This window comes from Babylonia areolata, chromosome 30 (assembly GCF_041734735.1).
Source record: "Babylonia areolata isolate BAREFJ2019XMU chromosome 30, ASM4173473v1, whole genome shotgun sequence".
Classification (NCBI taxonomy): Eukaryota; Metazoa; Mollusca; class Gastropoda; order Neogastropoda; family Buccinidae; genus Babylonia; species Babylonia areolata.
In genome coordinates this window covers 25,736,048-25,752,305 of record NC_134905.1, presented here as the reverse complement: position 1 = coordinate 25,752,305, position 16,258 = coordinate 25,736,048, and the positions used below count along the sequence as shown (strand labels likewise).

The following is a 16,258-nucleotide window of genomic DNA, read 5'->3' as shown; positions in this document are numbered from 1 at the left end:
CATAAGTAAATGATTACTTTTTTGGTCACAACAGGTTTCTCTGTGTGAAATTCAGGCTGTTCTCCCCAGGGATAGCTCGTCGCTACACAGAGCGCCACCTATTTTTTGACTCACTTGTGTGAGTCTATGTTATAACCCAGTGTTCAGTTGTCTGTGTGTGTGTGTGTGTGTGTGCGGTAAACTTTAACTTTGCCATTTTCTCTGGAAATACTTTGTCTGCCAATACCAAATTTGGCTAAAACATAGGAAAAAAATCTTCACAGTCATACCAATGATAGGTTGAACGTCTCCCAAATTTAGCCGTATTCCTGAATTATTAACAATTTATTTTGTTGATGCTTGATCCAGATTCCAAAAACACTGTTACCTTTTTGCAGCTGCCTGATTGCAGGCAGTGTGTGTTAAGAAGATGCCATGACTCTGTTTTTCATATTCGCAATAAAAAAGCACAGAAATACAATCCTGGACAGAACACATACAGTGACACTATCTACATTATTGACGCGTTTACTGCATATGAATATTCTAAAGTGGACACTGAATTAACTAGAATGAACATAAAGATAATTAGAATTGACCGTTTCACAGAGTTCAGGTCAATCTTGTCTACATTGGTCTGTGCAGATTTTGACAAAACATGTTGCAAAGCCTGATGCGATGGCAACATGTTTTACAGTGGATATATACTGAAGTAACCAGAAAGAACAGAAAAGAGAAATTGAATGGACTGTGTCGTAGTTTCTCAGTGAGTGCAAAGAGCTTGTCGAACATGGATCTCTGCAGATCTATTAAAAACGGACACATATTGCAGGTGTTTGAAGCGATGGGAACGTGTCCTTTACCTTGGACTTCTTAAACGCCAGAGATATACCAAAATAACATGATTCAAACAGCATTATCACTTTGATTACCGTTGTTGATTTATTCCACTAAAATATCATGCTCAAGTAATTTTTGAACATCATTGTCAAAGCCACGTCAGCATCAGCACAGTGGAAAAAAACCACTCATTCTCGATTTGAACATCCTTGGTTGGAATCTGCGTGGAGCCCTTTTTTTTTTTTTTTTTTTTTTTTTTAACACAAAGCTTTATGTAATTATAATAGTGAATAGAGAACACATTTGAACAAACTAATTTTCATAAGTTTCATTATTATTATTATTATTATTATCTTCTTCTTTTTTCTCCTTTGAGTGTATATCACAAGTGAGTCTTGAATGCCTTGCCTTTCTTGTTTTAAAAAAATATTTTTCTGCCTTCATTTTTATTTGTTTTCCTGCTGAAGTGGATTTTTCAACAGAATTTTGCCAGGGACAACCCTTTTGTTGCCGTTGTCTCATCCAATGACAAGCATCCAGACAACTACTCAAGGTCAAGTGGAGGGGGAGAAAATACTGGTGTCTGTGGGATTTGGACCAGTGCACTCAAATTATCTGGCTTCCTAGGCGGACACATTACCTCTAGGCCAACACTTCACTAGCTATAAGTATATATGAGTGTGTGTGTGTGTGTGTGTGTGTGTGTGTGTGTGTGTGCGTGCACGCACACACACACACATATATATATATAAGTCTACTGTGTGTGTGTGTGTGCACGCACACACACACACACACACACACATATATATATATATATATAAGTCTACTGTGTGTGTGTATACATATATATATATATATCTACAAGCCAACTCTCCTTTATCTATAAGTATATATGTATGTGTATGTCTGTCTTTCTGTCTGTCTGTGTAGAACAGCTAGTGCTTCAATTTCCTTTGAATGCAATGCAGAAGATCAAATGTGCTTACTGAAGATCCTGTGATTTATATCAGCTTTCAGTGGGATTAAAACACAGTGTAGCTGCCTTTGTGGCAAAAGTAAAAAAACTGTCATGTATGGAAAAGACGTACCACTTGTATATCATGAAAGTGAACATTTGGGGCTTGCAGCTCATAAATGCAGACAGCGTTTGTGTGTGCCCATATGCATACATTCCCCCTCTCAATTATTGACAGTCAGAAAACAACAAATCTAATATGATAACATTAGTAGAAAAAAAAAGTATTTGTGCATGAATAGAAGAAAAAAAGAAACAGTGTGAGAACAGACAGAATATGAAACACACACACACACACACACACACACACACACACACACACACAGAGTTACATCTATAATCAATCACAACATTCACCCCAAACAGAAAAATGGATACAGCTGTAAATAAAAACCATTTAATTTTACGCACAAGAAATTGAGCAGGTACATTTCAATGATATGCACTCCATCTTCTTACACAATGCTTACAGAAATAGGTTTATCAATATGAATGTCTGTACGTATCACATACCATAAACATGGAAAACCATAGACAATCTCTAAGTACAGAACAGAGATGCTATATTACATCTAAACTGGTCAGAACAGAGATGCTATATTACATCTACACTGGTCAGAACAGAGATGCTATATTACATCTACACTGGTCAGTTGATCCCTGTGACAGTAGTGGTTTTGGGTGGTGGATCTGGGGAAAGAAGGGGAAAATCTAAATTACTAATATTACATGTAATCACAGATGCTTTCAAGGTACAAAAACAACAAACAACCACAATATGCTCCATGACAGACGAGGCTTTCTTTAGAATAATGACAGGAACCAATGGATGGGAATTGAAGGGGGTTAATTCTGTTCAATCTCTGGACGAGTGTCCTCTTGTTCTACATAGAGGCTCTTTGCAGAATAATGACAGGAACTATTGGATAGGAACTGAAGCCGATTCATTCATTCTGTTCAATCTATGACGAGCGTCCTCTTGATCTACACAGACAACTGGTGTTACTGATCCATTCATTCAATCAGATTTGTGTCCATCATGCAGGTGTACTGGCCATGGAAAGAGAGAGGGAAGGGTTGATGAGGACAGGAGGAAAAGAGAATGAGAGTGAAACAAAACAAAAACAAGAGAGGCAAGGCCTTCAAGACTCACTTGTGATAAATTAAGTCCCTTACTATCTGCACCAAAACGATTGCAAAATAAATAAAAATTCCATGCTCAGCAAAAGAAGTTCCTGTTTGAACAAAAAATGATAATAATGACTCCTCTTGTTGTTGTGTCAGAATAAGAGGTCAAAGTGCCAAGTTTAGAGAATACAAAAAAATATAAATATAACAGTAAATGCAGTTTGCATATAATTAGGCTTCTTTTTTTATTTTTGTTGTGCCCATCCCAGAGGTGCAATATTGTTTTAAACAAGATGACTGGAAAGAACTGAATTTTTCCTATTTTTATGCCTAATTTGGTGTCAACTGACAAAGTATTTGCAGAGAAAATGTCAATGTTAAAGTTTACCACAGACACACACACACACACACACACACACAGACAACCGAACACCGGGTTAAAACATAGACTCACTTTGTTTACACAAGTGAGTCAAAAAGACAACATCTTTACATCTGAGGATAATACTGTAAGAAAACATTTTCCAGACAAAGAAAGATGTCCCTCTGGTGGTGCGCAATACAAGACATAAATAAAAACAACTAATACCCTGAAATGTTAAGTGCAGTCATTTTTATTTATTGTCAACTGCATCTCAATCTTTTCAGCCAGCTGAACCCCGGAGGAGGGACAGGCAAAATGATACTGGGACAGGAAATGGTTTGCTTTGGCAGTTTTTCTCTGCGTACTGGAAATATATGGCTAACTTGTTTTAAATGTTTCTTACCAATGTGACAGGGAGACATTGCTGGCAAAATAAAATGGACCACGTCATTCATGAAAGAATGGAAATGGTAGTTTATTGAATTCCTTAAATGCAGTAGTTGAATGGGGAAAAAAACAAAGGAGAAGGAGACTGGATTGTTGACCGTTGTGCATGGCATTTTCCTACAAATGAAAACACAAAACGGGACATATAAGAAACATATTTTACCAGGTGAATTCAATGTTTAATTTGATTATGTATAAAAAAAAAATTTTAAACTTGAGGAAATACAACTATCTTTCATAAATTAGTACAGTATTACAGTCGCCATACTACAATTACAGTATGAAAAGTTTTAAAAGTCAAAGATCATGTTATTTCATCTTCTTCTGCAGTCCTGATTATGCATGGGATCTTTAACATGCATAATTGACATTCTACAAGTGAATACAGACAGGGGGTGAGGGGGTGGGGGGCTGTTGGTAAAAGGCACTAAAAGATCTGCACACATGTTGACCTGGGAGATCAGTAAACATTTCCACCATTAAACCTACAAAATACAGTTGGGATATGAACCCAGGACCCCATACTACAGGTCCAGTGCTGGGAACAGAAGGCTGTTACCTGTCATAAATGTTTCCAAAGAAAAGACATAGGAACAGAGAAGATAAAGAAAAAAAAGATTTAAGTGATCACATAACATTCATTTCTAGCCACACAAAGCTTTGGAAACCCCTCCTTCCCCCCCCCCCAAAAAAAAACAACAACAACAACAACAAAAACACAGACAAACATTCAAATAACAGATGAAACTGGGGCAGAACAAAACAAATTACCCTGGCATGATAATTGTAATCAATTATTGATTACCTAACTGCAGTAATAAGTAAGTATAAAGTGACATATAGCAATATAGCTGAACCCACCTCACATGAAAAAGAAGGGGGAAAAACCCAAAAAGGAACACACACACAAACCAAGCAAGCATAAAAATAAACACCTGGGTAAATAGAAAAAAAGACAGAAAAATTACAACACATGCATAATACCTCTACACGCATGTGAGATAGCGATATTGTAAACAAAAGAGACAAGTGTAAAAATTGTAACACATACACAATGCCATTACAATAGCACATATAATGGTAATGCTGAATGTATTTTCATGGTAATAAAAAAAAATTAAAAATTAAAAAAGCAGGTGTACATAAATCTATTGAAAAATAGAGAGAGAGGCAGTACAATCACAGCCAATAAAAAATTAATGGCCAGTTGGCTGTTAACTCTCTCCATACGAACGGCGAAAGAGACGACGTTAACAGCGTTTCACCCCAATTACCATCATCAAAATATTACAAGTGGAAGGCTCTTACACTGAAGGGGTGAACGTTGACAAAGAATACCACAATTCTGACCACGGAAGCTAAAGGTTGGGTCATTCAGACACCCACTGGACATCCGAGGGGTCTGTGTAGAGGAGAAGAGAGGACTGGCCGTACTGAGTGAGTTAAGATTGAAATGACGACAGTACATCAGTTGTAACAAGCTCTCATGATGAACTCGGCAAACGTCTGCAGCTATTCAGGCAAATCACCACATTGTTCTAGCTGACCCACCTTGCATTTAAAAACAACTTTAGGTGTGATTTGGTATTTTCTTACTATATAATCAAGGTGGGTAGTAGAATAAAGAGTGATTTGTTTCATAAAATCAATTCATTCTTTTGCCCTTCACGAGTCTCTAATTGCCAAAGTGCAATTTTGGTTGTGTTCCACAGGAAAAAGCAATGTGCCTTAACCTCTTTTTACCAAAGAAAAAACAAAACAAATAATGGGGGGGAAATTTGACCCTCTCACACAAAAACCTCTCTAACACAGCCAAAATGCAGTTTTGGTTGTGTTCCACAGGAAAAAGCAATGTGCCTTAACCTCTTTTTACCAAAGAAAAAACAAAACAAAAAATTGGACCCTCTCACACAAAAACCTCTCTAACAGCCAAAATGCAGTGTTGGTGCATACCGTGAATGCCATCTGAAATGCGCTGAATCATTTTATCAATGAACTGGACTTGGTGGAATTCTTTCACATCTGAACATGCATAAATACAAAGACAAACATTTCTATTTAAAATTTTTTTTAAAAAGCAACAAAAACTAAGCTTCATAACAATGTGTTTAACAAAGGCTTACAACACAATTCATATAAGTAAAATGAGCTATGTCAATATGTGGTTACCAAAGACTTATGACAACATTTCATGAAACAGATATTCAAATGACAAATAATAACAATAACCTTTAGCTACAACAGCCAAGAAGGCTCTCACAGAAACAGCTTGGTTACTGGCAGTTAATACTTCAATCAAGAAAACATTGTTTCAACATTTTTGTGAGCTTGGAAACAAAACAAAACAAAAAAGACACCTCCTGATGCCCTTAAAGACAAGAAAAAAAAAAAGAAAAAAAAAGAGAGTAAAAAACCCCAACTTTTATTCCAATGAGACAGTGGTTTGGAATGAGCAAGCATGAAGAAATTAACAAAATATATCACAGACAATGCCATATAATGACAGTATGTTTGATTAAAACATTAAGTACTTTTCACGGTCACAGAAGACTGTGAGGTGGAAAGATGCAAGATTGTTTAAGTCTACAAATAATATTCTATGATTATGCTTCAGAAGATTTACATACATCAAAGATTTAGCAAAACTGGATTAAAAAAAAAAGAAAGAAAGATCTTTGCTGGAATGAAGATAAGACTACAGCCTGATATTTTTCAGGCCTGAAAAACAAAATCTTTTGACTTTATCAGCAGCTTTGTTTTACTCCGTATATATATATATATATATATATATATATATATTTGTAATTTATACTTGGAACACAATGATAATTCTCCATTGTGATTTCTGCATAATAGTCTGTTTAGCTCATATGAAGTCATAACTGCGTTTGTCATTAACTCTTCAACTGAAAAAAACATCCTTAAGGAAATGAATGAAAATAACTATTTTCTAAGGCCGTCTTTTTCATCTTTCTTTTTATTCACTTGAATATTGTTGTTCCAACCATGTCTGTTTCCTTGTATGCAGTTTTGCAAGCAGCATAAATAGAGAGCAAATATTGAATCTTTGGTAAATATATATTATGCAATAAGATGCCTATGGACATTCGATAATAACATGCCTTTCTGTGGGCAATCTATAAAGTGGAACAGGTTTAAATTAACACTGATAGCTCCCTGTGGACTGCTGGCACTGGGATGATGACAGGTGATTCTGGGTGTGGCTGTGTGGGGGACTTGGGATGAGTGGTGTAGGAGTAAAGCTAATGGAATGGTGCAGAAGAAAAGAAGAAAAAAAAAGACCTTACTATTTTGGTTCTAAAAAGGAAAACTCTTTAAAGTTGATGTATTTATACAACCAGTGAGTCAAACAATCCGCAAAGCTGTTCTATTCTTTAAAAAAGAAAAAGAAAAAAAAAGACCTTACTATTTTGGTTATGGAAAAGGAATAATCTTTAAAATTGATGTATTTATATAACTAGTGAATCAAACAATCTGCAAAGCTGTTCTATTCTTAAAAAACAAAAAAAACAAAAAACAAAAAAACACCTTCTGCCATCAGACCACTCTCCTCAGATCATAAAAATGTTGAAGTTATGCACACTTTTTCCCTGTGGTTTATCTCTTTTTATAAGCGATTTTCCACAAACAGATTCAAGTGGTCTGATGCATTGAATAAAAAAGGAGTGATGATTTTTACTTGTGGAATTGACAATGTTCCTCGCCACATCCTTGTTTCTGACAATAAAGGAACTGTCTTTCAGCCATTATATTATGCTCAACATGTGATCTTGATGTTCATCGTCTGGCTATCCTGGTGGGTAAAACATATGTCTGTCGGAACGCCAGTATGCCTTGCGTATGAGGAACAAAACAACAACAAAAAAGAAGATAAAAAAAAAGATTTAATTATTACTGAAGTTTGTTCCAGGCAGTCACATAACAGTCTGGCAGTAAAGAATTATTTTTTGCGTAGTAATATGTAATTTCTTCTCAAACCCAGTTTACGAAAAGTTATCACTGTAGAAGAGGGTGAGAGAAAAACCTGTCTTATTCAAACAAAACAAAAACCTGGTTGTTTGCAGTATTTCATTCGTGTGACTTGCCAGTATAAGACTCATATGCCTAAAACAAAGTGGACAAATTTCTTTTGAGTCTATCTTTCTACAAATATTTCACTGACGACAATACTGGGAAAGTCATTTCAAATCAGGAAAAAAATCCTTCAGTACAATGATTAAATAATCATATGCCAATGCCGTAGAATGAATCTCTTTTGAGACATGCTGCAGTCCATTCTCATTTCAAACAAATAGATCATTGTAAAGAAAACCTGTAAAGAAAGAGTTCACCAGCATGCATCAGTGGCATCCATAACGCTGGTACTGGCTGTGTCATTGTCCGTGCCTCAAAGGTTTTCACACCACCCATTAAAAACCAGAAAAGACATTCTACTACAACGCATGCAGCATCCAGGAGGAAGTACTGGCCAACATGGACAGCAGTGGAAGCCAAGCTGTACGGCACCCTGGAGGAGCTGTGATGCGAGGACACCGGGCTGCCCATCTAATGCGAGGCGAATGAGGAAGAAGAAGAATTCTACTGCTGGCAGTCTGATTGACTGCATAAAGGCTTGGAAACAAAAATACATATGGGTCATGAATCTGAGAATGTTGTAAGGTCTTCATTTTTAAAACAGATAAAAATGGAAATGCTACAAAACATGAAAATCTTTCGGGGGAAGGTTATCGAGGTAAATTATCAGCCATTTTAGACACAGCAAAAAGGAAGAGAAAAAAAAATTATGGCTTTATATATTCATATATGTTTATCTATGTATCTATACATATATACTTATATATATATATATATATATATATATATATATATATATATATATACATATATATATATATATATATATATATATATATAAAAGACTGTAAATGTATTTTCTGATCATATAAATGCACATTCGGCATATCGGTGTTTTCTTGGAATGCACAACATACTCTCAAGGCAGACGACTGTTGAAGTTATTTCCCATGCTGTTTCAAAACTTCAAAACATGGTCACGAAGAACAAGCTGTCCATGTCATCACAGACTGTCTAGGCAGTGTCCTTTTTACGCTCATCCTCTTCTGTCTGCTCTCCGGATGAGTCCTTCTGTTGGGACGTGCTGGTGTCTTCGGGGTCTGACGATTCCTCCGTTGTCGTCTGTTCTTTCTGCCGCTGCTCTTTCTCCTTGGCTTCTTTCTCCTTGGCCTCTTTCTCCTTCGCCTCTTTCTCCTTCGCCTCTTTCTCCTTCGCTTCTTTCTCCTTCGCCTCTTTCTCCTTCGCTTCTTTCTCCTTCGCCTCTTTCTCCTTGGCTTCTTTCTCCTTTCTCTCTTTCTCCTTGGCTTCTTTCTCCCGCTGCTCCTTCTCCTCCTTCTCACGCTGCTCTTTCTCCTTTCTCTCTTTCTCCTTTTTCTCCTTCTCCTCCTGCTCTTTTTTCTCCTTGTCTTTGCGCTCTTGCTCCTTGCGCTGCTGCTGCTGCTTCTTCTGCTCCTGCTCCTTGCGCTGCTCCTCTTTCTCATCCTCTCTGTCCTTGTCTTGCTCCTCTCTGTCTTCGTCTTTCCCTTTCGAGTCCTTGGCTTTCTGCTGGCTGGCCTCTTTCTTCCTGCTCTGACCTGACGACTGTCGGCTCTTCTTCTCCCTGTCCTCCTTGTCCTTGCCGTCCTGAAACATGGTCAGAATCTGAATGAATCTGTTGTCGCAGTGAGAGAAATTGTTAAGTGTGGTGTGGTCTGTGCGATGAGTACGGACTATGAGCAGAACGTTAAAATTTGGTCATACGTAATGTACAAGAAAACCATGCTTTGGCAGCCGAGTCATAGCAAAGCAAGAGTGGTTACAGCATCACCTTTCCACTATTTAAAACACACACACATGCACGCATGCATGCACAGACTCGCACACACAGACACACACATACACACAAACACACACACACACACACACACAAACAAACAAACATGCATGCACACACGCACACACATGTGCGCGCGCACACACACAACACACACACACATGCACACACACACACACACACCCACACACACACACACACACAAAGATACGCAGACAACATCCTCACCTCTTGGACCAACCATTCCTTGGGGAAGGCAGAGATGTTGTCCATGAATAAGAAGAAAAAGAAGATAAACAAGATAGAGAAGAAGAAGGAGGAGGAGAAGAAGACGACAAAACACTGCAGAACACCCTTAACTCTCTCCATACGAACGGCGAAAGAGACGACGTTAACAGCGTTTCACCCCAATTACCATCATCAAAATATTGCAAGTGGAAGGCTCTTATACTGAAGAGGTGAATGTTGACAAAGAATACCACAGTTCTGACGACGGAAGCTAAAGGTTGGGTCATTGAGACACCCACTGGACATCTGAGGGGTCTGTGTAGAGGAGAAGAGAGGACTGGCCGTACTGAGTGAGTTAACACCTGGATCCACCAGTCCTTAGGGAAGGTGGAGATGTTGTCCATGAAGAAGAAATAAGGAAAAGAGGATAAACAAGATACAGAAAAAGAAGAAGGAAGAGGTATAAGACAACAAAACAATGCACAACATCCTCACCTCCTGGATCCACCAGCCCTTGGGGAAGAAGAAGAAGGAGAAGAAGATAATGAGGAAGAAGAAGAAAATGAGGAAGAAGAAGAAGACGACGACGACAAAACAATGCACAACATCCTCACCTCCTGGATCCACCAGCCCTTGGGGAAGAAGGAGAAGGAGAAGAAGATAATGAGGAAGAAGAAGAAAATGAGGAAGAAGACGACGAAGACGACAAAACAATGCAGGGCAAAGTGCTCACCTCCTGGACCCACCAGTCCTTGGGGATGAAGAAGAAGAAGGAGAAGAAGATACAGATGAAGAAGAAGAAAATGAGGAAGAAGAAGACGACGAAGACGACAAAACAATGCAGGGCAAAGTGCTCACCTCCTGGACCCACCAGTCCTTGGGGAAGAAGAAGAAAAAGAAGAAGATACCGATGAAGAAGAAGAAAATGAGGAAGAAGAAGACGACGAAGACGACAAAACAATGCAGGGCAAAGTGCTCACTTCCTGGAACCACCAGCCCTTGGGGAAGAAGAAGAAAAAGGAGAAGAAGATACCGATGAAGAAGAAGAAAATGAGGAAGAAGAAGACGACGAAGACGACAAAACAATGCAGGGCAAAGTGCTCACCTCCTGGAACCACCAGCCCTTGGGGAAGAAGAAGAAAAAGGAGAAGAAGAAGATAAAGATGAAGAAGAAGAAAATGAGGAAGAAGAAGACGACGAAGACGACAAAACAATGCAGGGCAAAGTGCTCACCTCCTGGACCCACCAGTCCTTGGGGAAGGCCGAGATGTTGTCCATGAAGCGCTGGTTCTCCTCCCAGTCCTGGGCCCACCGCTCCACGCTGTACTCCGGCTTCCGCATGTTGATGCGCCGCAGGATCTCCTGGTTCTCCTTCGTCACACGCAGCAGCTCTCGCTGGCGCTTCTCACGGTTCAGGCTGAAATTAACCCATCAGAGTGTTGGATTGTCACAGAGGCTGAAATTAACCCATCAGAGTGTTGGATTGTCACAGAGGCTGAAATTAACCCATCAGAGTGTTGGATTGTCACAGAGGCTGAAATTAACCCATCAGAGTGTTGGATTGTGACAGAGGCTGAAACCATTAGTGTTGGATTGTGACAGCGGCAGAAACCATTAGTGTTGGATTGTGACAGCGGCAGAAACCATTAGTGTTGGATTGTGACAGCGGCAGAAACCATTAGAGTGATGGATTGTGACAGAGGCTGAAACCATTAGTGATGGATTGTGACAGATACTGAAACCATTAGTGGTACAAACAAAACATACATGTGCAATCAATGAACGAATGAAGATTTTTAGCACCTGGTGCTCCATCCAGACTGAAGAGGATTAAGTATGCAAACTAGATAAACATTGGTTTTATTTCAAAGGAGCTACATTCATATGAAAAAGGACTGTTTTCTGAATCTTTTGATACCAAAATGTCAAAATCACCAAAATACCAAGATACTAGGTTTCGGCAGTCAACCCTTGGTATGCAATTAAGTACATAATTAAGTGAGTAATAAAGTAAGTAATTAAGTAAGTCAGTCAGTCAGCAAGTCAGCCAGCCACTCAGTAAGTCAGTAAGCAAGCCAGCATATATACATATGTCAGTCAGTCAGTCTGTGCAGAGGAAAGATGATCAACCTTGCCGAAAAAAAAAAAAAAGAAAAACCACCGAGGCAACCATGTGTTTGTTCTGTATTGTCCATGTGCTCTGTGTGGCTTGTTCAGGATTAAAGAGGCTATGCCAGTCTTGAATAAAAGCTTGTGTTTGCACATTTCTTCTGTCTTTGCTCCTGTGTGCACATGTCAGATGATCGGTATAAGGACAGGCCCGGCGCTTCCTTTTTTGAGGAAGTGTCTGGGTTTGTTCCAATGTACCTTTTATTCACTTGTGTGCTAGCTGAATCGGTAGTGTAAGCAGCACTGACTTGAAGTTGTGTACCTTGTGAATGGAGAGAGTTACCACTCTTTACTATTTGTTAATCTTGCCGAATAATTACTTGTGTGCTAGCTGAATTGGTAGTGTAAGCAGCACTGACTTGAAGTTGTGTACCTTGTGAATGGAGAGAGTTACCACTCTTTACTATTTGTTAATCTTGCCGAATAAAGGTGATGTTTTGGTGTGGCTGATGCTTTCTTCTCAAAGCAGACTGATGAAGAGGCAAGCGCTCACCTCTTGTACTCATAGTTGTTGCGGTTGTCCACACGACCGCGTGTTCTCATGATGTAGGACATCTTCTCCAGAAGGATACGGTTGTCACGCTCAATGGTGGCCAGTCGCTCTTCCTCCAACTGTCAGAACAAAGTTTCCGTTTCAGGTATGTGAGGGAAATTTTTGTGTTTATTGATGAAATTTAGAACCCGCAAGTTTCCTTATGAGAAGGTTCATATAATGTGTGCAGTTCCTGGGGAAATAAGGAGTTTAAGTTTATCAAGGAGGCATCTTTGCATTCGGACAAATCTGAACACTCTACACCACATCTGCCATGCAGATGCCTGACAGCACCATGACCCAAAGTGACAGGCAGGCCTTGAGTGTGTGTACATATGGAGTGAAATTTGCCAGAGGACAACACATTTGTTGCCATGGGTTCTCTTTCCGTGACGCCAAGCCCATGCTGCACACGGGACCTCGGTTTTTGTCTCGGCCCAATGACTGGACGCTCAGTTTGATTTTCCAGTTGACGGGCGCAATAGCCCAGTGGTTAAAGCGTTGGACTGTCAATCTGAGGGTCCCGGGTTCGAATCACGGTGACGGTGCCTGGTGGGTAAAGGGTGGAGATTTTTACGATCTCCCAGGTCAACTTATGTGCAGACCTGCTAGTGCCTGAACCCCCTTCGTGTGTAAATGCATGCAGAAGATCAAATACGCACGTTAAAGATCCTGTAAACCATGTCAGTGATCGGTGGGTTATGGAAACAAGAACATACCCAGCATGCACACCCCTGAAAATGGAGTATGGCTGCCTACATGGTGGGGTAAAAACGGTCATACACGTAAAAGCCCACTCGTGTACATACGAGTGAACGCAGAAGAAGAAGATTTTCCAGTCAAACTTGGGAGAAAGGGTGAGAGTGGGAACTGAACCCAGGCCCTCACTGTATTGGCAGATGAGCATCTTAACCATTCTGCCCCCTTCCACCTCCAACCTTCCACCTTCCACCTGTGGAGTGATGGCCTAGAGGTAACGCGTCCGCCTAGGAAGCGAGAGAATCTGAGTGCGCTGGTTCGAATCACGGCTCAGCCGCCGATATTTTCTCCCCCTCCACTAGACCTTGAGTGGTGGTCTGGACGCTAGTCATTCGGATGAGACGATAAACCGAGGTCCCGTGTGCAGCATGCACTTAGCGCACGTAAAAGAACCCACGGCAACAAAAGGGTTGTTCCTGGCAAAATTCTGTAGAAAAATCCACTGCGATAGGAAAAACAAATAAAACAGCACGCAGGAAAAAAAAAAAAAAAAGGGTGGTGCTGTAGTATAGCGACGCGCTCTCCCTGGGGAGAGCAGCCCGAATTTCACACGAGAAATCTGTTGTGATAAAAAGAAATACAAATACAAATCAGCTGATAAAACTGTTTAAGAATTCCTCTGACCAGGAGCAACAAACCTTCAGCATGCTTGGTATGTGTATGGAGTGTGGGATCAGTACCAGCTCTGCAATTAGACAATAAACCCCTTTTCTTGTTAACTGAAGCACAACAGTTTTGTGAAAGCGGTGCATTCTGAGTGCAAAAAACACAAGCATGTTATGTGTCTTTCATTTAAGGCCGCACAAAGGTGTTGCTAAATCATTTGAGCAGGGTGATTGCAGGTGGGAGCTGTAGTACTGTAGTAGTAATTCAGAATAGTAGTTTGTTGTAATTTATCTCTCTCTTTTTTTTTCTTTTTCTTTTTCTATTGCACTTTGTCACCAGTATGAATTACTAGACGTTTCTTGCATTTCCTTTTGAAGATGGTACCTGTATATCTCACCTGCAGTTTCTTCAGCTTCAGGTGGAGATGCATGTAGGTGGTGGGGGCCTTGGTGTCCACCATAGGTACAGCCGTTTGAACCTGGACAAAAGGAACAATGATGCTGATACAGTACAGGTATAGCTGTTTGCACCTGGACAAAAGGCACAACGATGCTGATACAGTACAGGTATAGCTGTTTGCACCTGGACAATAGACACAACAATGCTGATACAGTACAGGTATAGCTGTTTGCACCTGGACAAAAGGCATGATGATGCTGATACAGTACTGGTATAGCTGTTTGCACCTGGACAATATGAGACACAACAATGCTGATACAGTACAGGTATAGCTGTTTGCACCTGGACAATAGACACAATAATGCTGATACAGTACAGATATAGCTGTTTGCACCTGGACAATAGACACAACAATGCTGATACAGTACAGGTATAGCTGTTTGCACCTGGACAATAGACACAACAATGCTGATACAGTACAGGTATAGCTGTTTGCACCTGGACAATAGACACAACAATGCTGATACAGTACAGGTATAGCTGTTTGCACCTGGACAATAGACACAACAATGCTGATACAGTACAGGTATAGCTGTTTGCACCTGGACAATAGACACAACAATGCTGAAACTGTCCCTCAATTTATCATGCTGGGTAGACAGCATTTATAGAGACATTTGTTGAACTATGTAAGCAAGACACAATCACACGAAACAGGCTAAAATCTGAATAACGTCACTGAATGCAAACATAAAGACAGATTTACATATTCATGATTCTAAACATCTGTATTTATGTTCAAATTCAGTTACACAGTATGATTCAAGCTCAGATGAAGACAGATTTGTGTATGTCAAAATCATCAAGGAGCTGAATGACATGCAGCATGAGCTTTATCACACACACACACACACACACACACACACACATTCACTCACTCACGGATATCAGTCACTGTCATTATACAATCCTTTGTTTAAGTGTCTTCACTTCACTGTGGTTTTATTACTTTACTGTACAGTGTTAAACCAAATGATTTTAATGGTATGCCTTTAAGTTCTGCAAAGCAAAGCTATACATGTAGGCCCACAATTCATGAAAATAATGACATAAATAAAAATTACTACACAATCTCAAATTGCATATTGTTGTTTTTCAGAAATAAAAGGTAAATAAACTGCTTTACTGTCAGTGGCACTTCAAAAAAATAAGGCGGTGAGCTTTGATAATATGGTAAATATACTTCATTTACTTATGGCATAAAATTATTTCCGTCTGCCCGAATAATTGTAGATGAAGGCATTTTTATTGAGACGAAAACATGTTAAAACATCAACCATATTCGCTTTGTTTATAATTTGAAGAGGGAAAGAAAACTAATCCAAACACTGAAATAATATCAAAACTAGACAATGGGTACAAACGATCGTACAAATTGCTCCTGCGGGAACCTTCCCAATAAAATGAAAATCATTGCATCCAACAATCCATTACCCGTAATACACTGATCAATCTGTAAATCAATCTACCTTTCGTCGATGTTCGTTGTAGTAAGTGGTGTCCCATCTTTGCTGAAGCAACTTGTTGTGGGTCGGGAGAATGGACTGGTAGGAACGATGCATTGCTACGATTCTGAACACAAACAACACGAAGAAAACAGCTCGCAAACTCTACAATCGCTTCCGAACGAGCGAACCAACAGCAGACCCCTCAATCAGGTCCCAACTTCCGTGGACACCAGCACACAGAGGCACACAATGCCGTTGCTATCACGTGATCTCTCTTCGCCAGCCGGAAATTGCAGTTTATTGATTTGGGGCGCCACTTGAAGACCATCGCCATTTGAGAGCAAATCACCCTCGTGAATGCTCCGAAAACCGCATT

General features: G+C 39.7%; 1 protein-coding gene across 1 annotated transcript; it reads right to left on the bottom strand.

Moving 5' to 3' along the window:
* Positions 1-3,006: 3,006 nt before the first annotated feature.
* On the bottom strand, positions 3,007-16,138 carry LOC143275291 (uncharacterized). Its single transcript, XM_076579281.1, has 5 exons — positions 15,904-16,138; positions 14,373-14,453; positions 12,572-12,690; positions 11,143-11,326; positions 3,007-9,491 (listed from the first exon to the last, which is right to left on the bottom strand). The coding sequence occupies exons 1-5, from the start codon at positions 15,994-15,996 to the stop codon at positions 8,883-8,885; spliced, it is 1,086 nt and encodes a 361-aa protein (XP_076435396.1). The 5' UTR covers positions 15,997-16,138; the 3' UTR covers positions 3,007-8,882.
* Between the last annotated feature and the right edge of the window lie 120 nt (positions 16,139-16,258).